This window comes from Arvicola amphibius, chromosome 5 (genome assembly GCF_903992535.2).
Source record: "Arvicola amphibius chromosome 5, mArvAmp1.2, whole genome shotgun sequence".
Classification (NCBI taxonomy): domain Eukaryota; kingdom Metazoa; phylum Chordata; class Mammalia; order Rodentia; family Cricetidae; genus Arvicola; species Arvicola amphibius.
Genome location: NC_052051.1, coordinates 24,949,988 through 24,963,868, shown reverse-complemented (window position 1 = coordinate 24,963,868; position 13,881 = coordinate 24,949,988). Strand labels below are relative to the sequence as shown.

The window sequence follows — 13,881 nt, the reverse complement described above, 5'->3', positions numbered from 1 at the left end:
CATTGGCCCTAGGCCTAGGTTTGCAGATTGGATTTCAACACATTTGGTTTTTTAAGGATATCAATCTCTTAGAATAACAGACTTTGTGGGTACATATGTGTGCACATGTTTTAAGTCTTTTCTTTCAAAGCAGGAGCACTAAGCTGGTTAAATGTGTAACTGATTTAGAACATTTAAAGCAATATTTAATGGTAGGGTAGTAAAAACAGAACAAAATAAGTTGTACTTTGGGCCCAATACCTCCTGAGCCCTGGCAAGCATAGCTAACAACGACTGTACTCACCACAGGGTCTTTTACAATATCTGCAAGTGTGATGATGTTGGGACCGCCTCTCAAATTCTCCAAAATCTTTATTTCACGCTTAATTTTCTTCTTTTTTACTGGCTGAAATGGTAAAAGTGTATTAGCATATACACACAAAAATACTTCTCAGTATATCTTCCAGTTATACTGGAAGTTATTATATACAGTTATATATAATACAGAACAGCTTCTATCTGGGCTTCTTGAAGAAAGGAAATGTGACAGACTTCTCTGAAGCCCTCCCAACACTGTCGGGCACTCTGCAGGTATAAAATTCCCACTCCAAAGACCAGATAGTCACAGAATCTTCATTTGGTCTCTATTTAATAGTAGTATGCTACACTTTAAAACCTTGTGAACCATCATTTAAAATGGCAACATAGTAGATCCTTTAAAACAAACAAACAACAACAACAAAAAAGCAAAAAGAAACCCACAAACTTTTAGTGGCCCAGAGATAAGGCTCAGCCTATAATGGAACTTTGCCACCCACACTGCTGTGCTGACCTCTGAGATTCTTCCCAAGTCCATGTGATGTTGTCTTCTAATCTCCAAAGACTCACAAAATAAGTAAATAATGTTAAAATAAAGCTTTTAATGCATTAAAGAGGGGCTCTTTTTTATTTTTTCCTATAACAAAAGTGGCTTCAAGTTCATATCAATATTCCTGCTTTGCTTCCAGATGTACTTTAAAGGAATGCAATTTCTTAAAAAAAAAAGGCTAATAGCTAGAACTAATAGTTTTTGTGTTTGTAGGTGTGTGTGCACTAATTGAAAAACCGCACGCCTTTAATCCCAGTATTTAGGAGGCAGAGGCAAGTGGCTATCAGTGAGTTCAAGGACAACCTGGTCTACAAAGTTGAGTTCCAGAACAGTCAGGACTGTTATACAAAGAAACCCTGTCTCAAAAACAAAACAAAACAAAAAAAACAAAAACCTGTGAGACAAGAAAAGAGCTACAAATGAAAGGTGTTGGGAACCTCTGCTCCTCAGTAGCAATAGACACCTTGGTTACAAGGAACTGAGCCTCCAATATAATGCAGCACAGAAGTAATGCATTAATAAACAATTAATAGACGTTGCATATTGACAACCAACTGGCTAAATCTGACTCGTGCGATACTTCAAAAAACCTTGATCAAAATTTATATATTTTTAAAATTTTATGTGGATGGATATTTTGTCTGCATGTTTGTGTATGTACCACATGTGTGCGTGATGTCCTCAGAAGCCAGAAGAGCATATCAGATCTTCTAGGACTGGAGTTAAAGCCGGGTATGAGCTGCTATGGAGACTAGGAATCAAACTCGGGTTCTCTGAAGAGCAGTAAGTGCTCTTAACCACTGAGTCATCTCTCCAGTCTTCTAGAATCAACATTTAAAATATCAGATTATGTAAATATTGTTTTCTAAATTCTCTTTGCCAAAGAAATCATCAAGAAACACCAGACTTGCACTGTTACATGAACACCAGTCAGCTGCAGCTAAGAAACTACCTCCTTTTCTTTTGTTGGGAAGGGTGTGTATAGATGCATGTGTATGTATAAATGTGTGTCAATACTGGGCATCTCCTGAATTGGTACAATGTTATATATAACATTTATTCACTTTTAAGTAAGTCCCACAGCATGTGCATGGCGATCAAAACAAAGGTAGCGAGTTGAACCATGTAGGTTACAGGGACTGAACTGAGGTTGTCAGTTTTATCAGCAAGCACATTTACCTGCTGGACCATCTTGCTAGTCCTCACCTTGTATTTTGAGACAGGGTCTTCTTATCTTCTTTCATTAAATCTGAAGCGTACAGAGTAATTAGCCTGCTTGGCCAGCAAGTTCCAGACAAACTCAAGTCTATAAATTCCCGGAAATTATTGCCATGTCTGGCTTTTTAGGTAGTTACTAGGGATCTGAACTTCTGATGCAGGCCCTCTGACTTGCATGGCAAACACTTTACTTAGTAATGTTCCTAGCTGTTGTTTTGTTTGTTTCTCCTTTTTTGTAGCATTAGGAATCAAATCCAAGGCCTGATGCACTTTTGGCAAGCACTCTACCACCGTGCTTACATGCCCAGATAGTTCCTGTTTCTGATGAAGTGTGTGCTTCCAGGTTTGTGTTAGTTCCTAATATTCACATGGCTGAAGTGTATGTGGTAATACTACATTAGGTGTATCTGCTTGCCTTCTTATTCCTATTCTTACAAAGCAGAGGTAATGATTTGTTTATTGAAAACAAAAGCAAAAACGAACTGAAAGCATGAAAATGGACATTAGGTAAGACCTGGGAAAGAGGAGTCTCTTCAGCCACTCTAACCACCTCTCTCTTGCTTTAGATCTAATCTGGCAAGCTAGTATCGGGAGTTCTGTTGACTTCAGAGGATATAAGAGGGAGGCTAAATTACTAGAAAAAAAATTCTTTCAAGGGAGATATATAAAAAGACATCTATGTAAGCCGGGCGGTGGTGGCGCACGCCTTTAATCCCAGTACTCAAGAGGCAGAGGCAGGCAAATCTCTGTGAGTTGGAGGCCAGCCTGGTCTACAAGAACTAGTTCCAGGACAGCCAGGACTACACAGAAAAAAACCTTGTCTCAAGAAAAACCTTCTATGTGAGCCAGATGGTGGCTGCGGTGCACGCCTTTAATCCCAGCACTCAGGAGGCAGAGACAGGAGGATCTCCATAAGTTCAAGGCCAGCCCAGTACAAAGAACAGAGTTCCAGGACAGGCCCCAAAGCTAGAGAAACCCTGTCTTGACCACCCTCTCAAAAAGAGAGAGACATCTATATGCATAGATTCTACATTTCAACTCTGACATTATTTCTCTTCTTGTACTCACCTTGAGAATTTTAACAACAACTTTTTCATTATTTGTGATGTTGATGGCTTCAAACACTTCACTGTATTTGCCCCTGCCTAATTTTCTAACAAGCTGGTAGTCATCTTGATTTCTGTAGATAAAAACAAAGTGACAATGATTTGAAAATATCAAATTTTCAACATGCAAAACTTTTTGCCAGACATGGTGGTGCATGCTTGTAATTCCAGCACTTGGTAGGTGAACATGGGAAGATCTGCATTCAAGGTTATCCTGAGCTATTTACAGAAAAAGAGAAGCAACACACAATCATTGAGAGAAAAAGAGAAAGAGAAAAAAAGACAGATACCTCCATTACCAGCAAAAGTAATACAAGAGATATTCCAAATGTATTAAAAAAAAAATCTGGGCCAGTTAAAACTATGTGTGCATCAAACAAAAAACAGAAAAATTTGGGGCTATGGCTCAATTGGTAGAGTGCTGACTTAGCATATATATGGCCCTGGGTTCAATCTCCAGTACCATGTAAACCAGACATGTCACACACCTATATTCTTAGCATTCAGAAGGTGAAGACAAGAGGATCAAAGTTTGCAACCACACCAGATATAGTGAACCCCAAAGGTCCTGCATTTATTCACATTTTGTTAACTAATAAGGACATTAGACATCATAGGCAGAGTAAAGAATAAAGCATATGTTAATACTTTCCCTTGTCCCCTGTTGGTTAGGCCCTTGCTCTAACCAATAACAAACACAGTTCCTTCAGGAGGCCCGGCTGGTTAGAAGGGTCTACAAATATTATCCCAGGACTTAAGAGGCTCAGGAAGGGGAATGGCAAATCTGAGGCTAGCCTGGGCTACAAAAATACAAAAAAAGTCTGCCAGAAAAACAATCAAGCAAACAACAACAAACCAGTAAGGCACAATTCTACCAGGTATGGTAGTACATACCCATTCCTAGATATCTGTCAAATTTAGGGCCTGCCTGGGCTACAGAGTGAATTCAAAGCTAGCCTGTTTAACTTAGAGAAACTATCTCAAAAGAAAAAATGAAGTGGGGCTGGTGGCACACACCTGTAATATCAAATCCCAACACTTGGGAGGTAAACGCAGGAGGATCAGGAGTTCAAGCTCATCCTTAGTACATGAGAATCTATCTAAAAAATACCAAAAAAATTAAAAATAAAAAAAAGATCTGGAGAGATGAATTAGTGGTTAAGAGCACTTGCTCTTACACAGGACCTAGCTTCAGTCCCAGCACCCACATGGTGGCTCCTGACCATCTATAATCCAGGGGATCTAATCTCCTCTCCTGATTTCTGAGGGTACCACACAAAACATTTATACATATCAATTAAGTAAACCTTAAAACAATAAATATGGGCTGGCAAGATGGCTTAGATGGTAAAGGCCCTTGCTAGAAGGCTCGAGTTCAATTTCTGGTCCCAACTCACAAATTGTTCTTTGGCACATGTAGCACATATAAATTCCCCATCAACTAAATAAACTACAGTAATTTCAATAATTTATTATTTTTTTTCGAGACAGGGTTTCTCTGTGTAATAGCTCTGGCTGTCCTGGAACTGGCTTTGTAGACCAAGCAAGCACCAGGCTGACCTCGAATTTACAGAGATCCATCTGCCTCTGCCTTTCCTGTGCTGGGAATAAAGGCATGAGCCACCACCACTAAGCAAGTATAATTTTTGAAACCCCCCCAAAATAAATCAAAAAGTTTAGTTAACATTCTATCATGCATGAATCCCTGATGCATATAACCCAAGGTATGCTAGTGTACATTGAACCTCAGTTCTGGAGAAGTAGAGGCAGAAAGATTAGAAGTTCAATGTCATCCTGGTTAGACAGCAAATTTGAGGCCATTCTGAGCTACATGAGTCCCTGTGTCATGAAAGAAAGAAAAGAAAAAAAAGAAGACTGGGGCTATAACCTAGCAGTTGAGTACCTGCTACAATCCACAAGGCCCTACGTTTAATGGTTGAGTAACAGGGAATGGGGGCTAAATTCTACTTATTCCTATAATACAGTATGCATGATTATCAGCCATTAATATTCTCAGTTAAAAAGGAGAATGAAAGAAGAGACATAAAGAACTAAGAACAATGGACAATGTTAATACTATCAGATCTCTTTCTGCTCATTGAGTTCTCTTACACAAGGGCATATGAACTAACACAGCAAGCAAATAGCACCATGTAAACACTCAAAAGGGCTCTGTAGTATCATTTCAGCAGAGCTATGGAAGAGCATTTGGTTTTGAAGCAGTAAACAAAGGTAATGCCTTGAGTTCAAAGTCCATGACATTACAGAATTGTTAAGATTATCAATAGTGATAACACTTATTGGTTTGTATTATGGTTCTTAACACCATCTCTAAGCTAAGAGTGTCTCCTTATATGTGGAAAATTGCTTGCTGTTAAATATCACAGCATACCAGAATGGAAACCATACCCTATGACAGTTCAAGGAGAGAGTTTTAACCACTTACAGACTACACAAAGTCATATGGAATCAGATATAAAATATCATATATGGAAGTTAAGTTAAAAAACAAAAACAAAAAACCAAGGTATTATTACTGCATAGCCCTAGACCTCCAATTCAAGGTCATCTGGTCTTAGCTTCTCAAATTTAGCTGAGTTACACCTCTCTGAGTTTTCAAATTCCTTTATTTTGTACTTAATCAAAATGCTTTTATCACAAAAGTGACAAAACTCTCCATGTTCAGACAGGAAATGCAAATGTTCAAATGAGCCTCTCATGGGTAACTTTGAGAGTAAACACGGTTGTTGAAGTAAGCTACAGCTCTGGAGGATAAATGGGCTGCATTCCATGATGCACATAACTAGGATCATGGAAAGGATAAAGGGTAAATCCTGCTTCTCATCTAAAAGAAGTTTCTATTTCTAGAGAACTGTTTCATCCTTTACTATCATCATGGGACACAACTCTGACCCCCCAAAAGACCTTAAGTAATTAAGCTTGGTGATTTTAAAGTCTCTCAAGTATTTAAAAACCTCTCTAGTATCTTCAGTGCTAGCTTTTAACTCAGAAGCCCAGGCAAGTCCTAACTTTGAGTTCTACCTGCCTCAGTTTCCCAAGGTTCCAGAACAGTAGCTAAAGCTGGAAGGCAAACTGACAGCTAAGTCTTTGTTAGTACCATAATGCACAAAATACATAAACCAGAGAAGTAATCACAATGACTTTTAGACTACAAACCCAGAAACTAAGCTTGCCAAATCACCGACCTGCTGTGTAATATACCTATGTAAGAAAGCAAGCTCGGTTTTGTCCTGTGCTTTGAAGGGAAGGCTTACTAACATGAATCTACAAGATACAGGACTGTGGGTGAGGACACTGAAGTAAACGGAAATAATTACCCCCATTCCACCACATGTGACTCATAATCCCAGTATTCTCGAGGTCTGTGCGTGTTAACATCTGTGTAAACTCTGGCCCTGCTTGGCACGGGTCCCGACATGTCAGACAGGTTGGCAGACAAAGCTGAACTTGATGTTTGAAGATCTGGCAGTCACTGTGTTCAGAGGCAGATGTAGGTAAGACCTTGTTTCAGACCTATTTTCTTCAAACTGTTGGGAAAAAAAGTAAAAACAAATTACTTTTTTCAAAGTATTTTTGGGGAAAACGATTTTACTAATAACAACAACGATCTCAAATATAATGCTATGCTAAATATCCCAGCTGATCTTAATCAAATTCCACAAAGTAGCTTGTAATCCATATGCAATGTGAGGATCTTTTTCTTTTGCTTTTTGAGACAGGGTTTCTTTGTGTTATATAGCCCTGGCTGTACCGGAACTTTGGCCTCAAACTCACAGAGATTGCCTCCCTCTGTCTCCCAAGTGCTGGGATTAAAGGCGTGCACTACCACTGCCCAGCTGACACCTGCTTTTCAACAAAAACGAAAACTAGAAGCTTAGAAATGGTCTAAAATCTGATAATTATACAAGGTAGATTACACAGTTCTACTAAAGTAATTTTTGTTGAATTTCCTAGTATTTGAAACAAAAGATTATTCTGGGATGTGAAAGGTGAAACTGGTTTTTATACCACAGTTTTATTTAGTCCATTAAATACTAATCAAAAGAAATTATGAGAGATGGGCCTCGATTTCCATATAGTCTCAGTTTCAGTGCCTTCAGAGTCCAGGTTCTTACAGGGGGATCACCTACTGGACTCCCAATCTTACAAGAAATAAAGCTGCACTGGAGGTTTTATCACATCTCAACTTATTTCAAGGTAGCCTCTGGAGACCTGATAAGCAAGGTCGAGAGAAAGAAGAGAAAGGAAGAGAGAGATAGGGAGGAAGGGAATGGAATGTCTTGCTATGTGTCTCAATGATTCCACACAGGGATGGAAATTTGAAAGTCAGCAGCACCAGCAACGCACAAAGTCAGGTTTACTGGCACCTACCTACACCTATAATCCCATTATCTGAGCGGTAGAAGCAGGACAATTGGGAGCTTGAGTTCAGGGGCTGGAGAGATGATAGCTTGGTGGTTAAAAAGTTCCATTCCCAGCATTTACATGACAACTTCCAACCACCTGTAGCTCCAGTTTCAGGGACTCCAAAGTCCTCTTTTGACCTCAGGGGCACTGTATGTATTTGGTACAGAGAAGAGACATACGCAGACAAAACACCCAAAGAAATTAAAACAAAACAAAAATTCTTCGAGAGGACACAGGCTTGGTTTCCAGTACCCATCTAACATGCTCACAACCATGTGGACCTCCAGTTCTGGGGGAATCTAAACACCTCTTCTGGCCTCCACAGGCACCACACGCACATGGTGCACATACATACACGCAAACAACACAAGCATAAAATAAAAATTTTTGTTTTCTTTTTGAGACAGGGTCACTTCCTGGCCATCCCGGAACTCACTAGTATAGACAAAGCTGGCCTCAAACTCAGAGATTCATCTATCTCTACCCCACAAGTACTGGGAACAAAGGTGTGGGTTACTACACCTGGCTATAAATAAAACTTAAAAACCCATCATTGGCTACATAGTGACCTTGAGGCCAATATGAGTTCCGTGAGGACCTGCCTTAAATTTAAAAAGTTAATATGATTGTTAAAATTAGCTTTAAATTTTTTTTATGTGTATGAGTGTTTTGCCTGCATGTGTGTGCATAGTGCCCTCAGAGATTAGAAGAGAACATTGGAGCCCCTGAAGTTACAGATGGCTGTGAGGCACCATGTGGGTGCTGGGAAACAAACCTGGGTCTTCTGGAAGAACAAGTGTTCTTAACTGCTAAGCCAACTCTCTAGTCCCTTTATGATGATGATGATTTTGAGACTATCTCTGTATTATAGTCCTGGAGCTTGCTGTGTAGACTAGGATGGCTTTGAACTCACAGGGATCTTCCTGTCTCTGACTCCTTGTGCTGGAATTAAATGTATATACCCTCTATTACTTTGAGACAGGGTTTCTCTGTGTAACAGCCCTAGCTGTCCTGGAACTCACTTTGTCGACCAGTTGGCCTCAAACTCAGAGATCTGCCTGCCTTCTACCTTCAGAGTGCTGGAATTAAAGGAGTGAGTATCCACCCACCCAAGCCCTTTATTACTTTCTTAAAGATTTATTTTTATTCTATGTATGAATGTTTCCCTACATGTATGTGCACCATACACATAACTGGTGTTGGAAGAAACCAGAAGGGTCAGGTCCCCTGGAACTAGAATACAAGCTGCCAGGACAGTACCAGCAATCAAACCTGCATCCTCTGGAGGGCAGTAAGTGTTCAATTGATAAGTCTAAATTCCAGTCCAATTTGGTAATTTTAGCACAACTTATTCTTTCAAGAACCAAGGGAGACAATGTAACATAGGCATTAAGCTATATTTCAACAGGATATCCAAGTTGGATGGATGATTTACAAAATATCTTCAGAAAAGATACAATAGCATTCAGAACTAGACAGGTGGCAACAATAGTTTAATAGAAGCTAACTTTATTTTTTCCTCATTTTTTTAAAGAACAAATATCCAACTTTAAGATATTAATGAATCTTTCCTGTTAGACTCAATTACTGAAATTTTAAAAACCCAAGACACAGAGAAAATACTGGTATTGTACTAAAAGAACAGGACTACTACTCCAGCTACCACACTGCACCTTATGTAAATAACTTTAGGCCTAAGGGTTGATGTCAGAAGTCTTCCTCCAAGGTTCTTTCACCTTACTCTTGGAGGTCAGGTCTCTTAAACCCACAACCTAGTTTCACTAGCCAGCTTGCTCAGGGGAATTTCCTGGCTCTGCCTTCCAATGCTAGAATTACAGGTGGACAGTCACTCCTGTCTGGCATTTACCTGATTCTGGGCATCAGAACTTAAGCTCCCTTGCTTGAGACATCTCCATGACACCCCCCCCCCCTTCTTTAACAGGGTCTTGCACTGTAGCTCCAGCTTGCCTTATGTAGTCCCAGGCTGTCCTGGAACTTCTTACAATCCTCCTGCTTCAGCTCCTTAAGTGCTGTGATTATAAGCACATGCCACCGTGTGGTTTAAAGCACAATTTGTTTCTTTTGGTTTTTTTGTTTTGTTGTCCTTTATGAAGATAGGGTTTCACTGTGTAACTCTGGCTGGCCTTGAACTCAAGAGTTCTACCTGCCTTTGCCTCCTGAGTACTGGGATTAAAGGTGTACACCACTACCACCACCTGAAACCAGAATTTCTTCCTATAGTACTACGTCTGAAAGGTGCTGCTTAGTACTGTCAGGCTCTATACACACTCACATGCATCTGCAAAGAAGTGTGTTCACACAGTGCAAACACATACACACACAAAAGATAAATACGGCTCTAACAACGCTTTGTGAATAAACTTAGCATCAAGTCTTGATAACCTAGGTCTGACTTCCAAAATCTACATGATGGAAGAGAACCACAGGTGCCCACTCCTCACAATAAAAAAAAAAAATAATTTTTTAAAAAGATACTGGTGAATTAAATTGAGGAAAAAATAGAGCTTAATAAAATTACTGGATAATGGTGCACCCCTTTAATCCCAGCACTTCAAAAGCAGAGGCAGGTGGATCTCAGAGGTCAAGGTCAGCCTGTACACAGAGTAAATTCCAAGACAGCCCGGGCTACACAGAGCAATCCCATTTCAAAAGCAACAAAACCACCAATAACAAAATGGATTAATAAAACCAACAACTAGAATTTTGACAGTTCCCAAGCTTTCTTTGACCTTCAAATTTCAAAGTTTCTTTCTTCTGTCTCTCTCTTTCTCTTGGAGACATGGTTTCTCTGTATAGCTTTGGAGCCTGTCCTGGAAGGCCTCAGTAGACCAGGATGGCCTTGAAATCAGAGATCCACCTGCTTTCTGCCTGAGTTAAAGGTGTGAGCCACAACCAACTAAGAAAACTTCCTGTTCAAAACAAAATTTGGCTATACTAAGGGTCCGATTTTGAAATATAATATTTATAATAGCTGTGGATATAGCTCAATGATAGAACTCTTGCATAGGGACTAGTATGACACGCGGCATACCCCCCCCCCCAAAAAAAAGCAAAACAAAACAAAGCCCAAACTAAAACTGTCTTGAGGTGTGGATGGAGTGGCTGCCTGAGGGGCCTTTAAAACAAAGCCTTTGCTTTAAAGATGTATGAAGGTCACCTTAGGACATTTAAAAAGCTGGGATATAAGATGGCTGTAAAAAATTAAAACAAAAACCAGGAGCACAACTACATGTTAACTACAGGAGAACATAGGTAGCTGCTGGTGGATAGTTAAGTCCTTAAGAATGATATCTGAAAATTCTTCAGTACATTCAAAGTGTGAAGTACAACATTTTGGGAGGAAAACTTGTCAGAAAGACAGATGAACAGAAGCAAATAATGAAAATAATCTCCAACTAAATTACACAGGGGGAAAAAAAGACCCAACATTGATGGGGGAAGCTTTGTTAACCAATCATCTTTAAGAAGTAGAACCTAATTAAGGCGTGGCTACCTGGAGCCCAGGAAGAAAAACTGGGAGGGACCAGGTGCTCACTCTCTCTGGGTGATTCCCGCTGGACACAGCGGAACTTGGACTTCCCATTTCTGTGGCATGAGTTTCCCCTTATAATAAGTAAAAATATAATTGTTTATCTTTAAGTTGGCCTGGTTACTTCCCAAATCAAGTTAACTTATACACAACATGCTTGAAAATTTACTGTTTTGATTACCAGGCTTTGTTTTTTAAAGGAAGAGGACAAGGAAGTGTGCTTGTCTAGAATGTGCAGTACCACAGGTTCAACCTCCAGTAAAGAAAGAGAGACAAGAGTCTAGAGATTGGGGTTACAGTTCAGTTATGAGCACTTAGCTAGCATGTTCAAGGCCTTAGTCTCAACCCACAGCAACACACACCAAAAAACATACTTTTCACTGTGTGTTATGGTTTACCCCTGTAATCTCAGCATGCAGGAGACTCAGACAGAAGGATCACCTTAAAGTCCAGCCCTAGCTACACAGCCACGGCCCTGTCTCAAAAAACCCCAACCCCAAAAGGACAAAAATTGAAAATAAATGAGAGAGTTTATGATTTATATCAGGCATGGTGATATGGGCCTGTAATCCTTATATTTAACTGACAGAGGCAGGAGGGTCCTTATAAATTCAAGGCCACCCTGGTTTACTAGCAAGTTCCAGGACAGTCAGAGAGTTACAGTGAGACCATATCTTAAAAATAAGCAAACAAACAAAAGCACTTGTAAACAACGATTCTATCAGGCCAGCCAAATGGCTGTTGACTTCAACCTCAAGGATTCACAGGGTACAAAGAAAAAACTGACTGCAGAAAGTCATCCTCTAACCTCTATACACAGAGACATAGACCAGACAGACAGACCACACACACACACACACACACACACACACACACACACACACACGAGTTCATCCCCATATGTAACAAATCATACCACTTCTACAGAAACAGAAAAGAATGTATGTTTTAGCTGGGTGTAGAGGCTCATACTTGTAATCCTAGCATTGGGGAGACAGAAACAGGAGGTTTGTCAAGTTCAAAGCCAGTCTGGGCTAACACAAGTGAGTACCAGATTAGTCTGGGCTATAGAGTAAGTCCCTATCTCAACACTGTCTCACAGGACTGTCCATCTCCCTATTTCACAACTTATGACAGAGGTACAGCTCAGTGGTAAAGTGCTTACCTAGCATGGGCAAGACCCCAAGGTTCACTCTCCAGCATGCTGTCCTACCCCCAGAAGAACAAAATACACACACACACACCCAAAACCAAAGCAAAGCCAGACATGCTCTAATGTCAACACTCAAGAGGCAGAGACAGAAAGAGCACTTAAAGTTCTATGCCAGTCTGGTCTACACAGTGCATGGCTCAGTATTGTGTAGAAGAGAAACTACTCCTAAACGTTGTTCTCTGACCTCCAGTTATACACACGGCACAGTATGCATCCATACACAAAAGTCAACAAAAAAATGGGTCAAGGGTGTGTGTGTACCCCCATGATAAAACACTTACCTAACTATATACAAAGCTAGGTGGTGGTGGCGCACGCCTTTAGTCCTAGCACTCAAGGCATAGGCAGGTAGATATCTGTGAGTTTGAGGCCAGCCTGGTCTACAAGAGTCAGTTCCAAGACAGACTCCAAAGCTACAGAGAACCCTGTCTCGAAAAAAACCAACCACACAGAAACCAAAAAAAAAAAGAAAAAAAATTATATATTTTTGTTATTTTTTTTATTTCTTTTTAAAGTTTTATATATAAACTTTAAAAAGAAGCAGTCAGGACCTGGTGATATATGTGTACAATCCTAGGCCAGCCAGAAATATATGAAGACAATCCACTCAAAAACAAACCAGATGTGGTAGCACATGCCTTTGATCCCAGCACTCAAGAAGCAGAGGCAGGTCAGTCTCTTGAGTTTGAGGCCATCCTGGCCTACAGAGTTCCAGGACAGTCAGGACTATAAAATACAAGCAAACAAACAAACAAACAAAAAACAGAACATCCAAAATAAAAACAAATTCATATGCTGGGCAGTGGTGGAACACAGCTTTAATGAAATCTCTGGAGTTTGAGGCCAGCCTGGTTCACAAAGTTCAGGAAATCCTGTCTCAAAACCAAAAAAAACCAAGTTCACATAAACAAGAGACGGCTGTACAGAAAAGATCCTATAGGTACATTTCTAATACAGTATCAGCAAGTAATCCCTGGTCTATGATTATGGTATCACCAAAAATACCACTTCTGGGTGCTGGAGAAGATGGTTCAGAATTTGAGTACATACTGCTCTTACAGGAATTCAGTTCCTGATACTTATTTCAGGTGGTTCATGACTGCCTGTGACTCATGACTCAACTCTAGGGGATCCGCTGCCCTCTTAGGACACTACACTCACCTGCACACATTTCCATATAGATTAATACAAATACACACAATTAAAATATTTTAAAAAAGAAAATACCTCTAATTAAAGGCCATGTATCTACAGATGAACAAACCTAGACCTCTTCCTGAGTCTGAAACAAGAAGATAAATTCAAACTATAATTAAGAGAATCCTAGATCTTGGGGAATAGAAAAAAGAAAAAAAAAAAGAGGGAGAAAGACTCTTAGATCTGTCGAAACTATACAACATACACTGTCTCTGGGTAACTGAGGCAATCTACACTGGGTGTGACTTATATACAGATCCACACCTAAGCAACAACTCAGTGTCTCACTCACCCAGCAGGCCACACCAGAAACAACATGTAC

At 40.0% G+C, this 13,881-nt stretch overlaps 1 protein-coding gene across 1 annotated transcript in view; it reads right to left on the bottom strand.

Moving 5' to 3' along the window:
- Positions 1-13,881, bottom strand: part of Csnk2a1 (casein kinase 2 alpha 1) — a 41,021-nt gene that overhangs the window by 17,426 nt on the left and 9,714 nt on the right. Inside the window, 3 exon segments of the mRNA XM_042055062.1 lie at positions 284-385; positions 3,134-3,245; positions 6,510-6,719. Of these exon segments, the coding sequence (XP_041910996.1) occupies positions 284-385; positions 3,134-3,245; positions 6,510-6,610 (315 nt within the window). The 5' untranslated portion in view covers positions 6,611-6,719.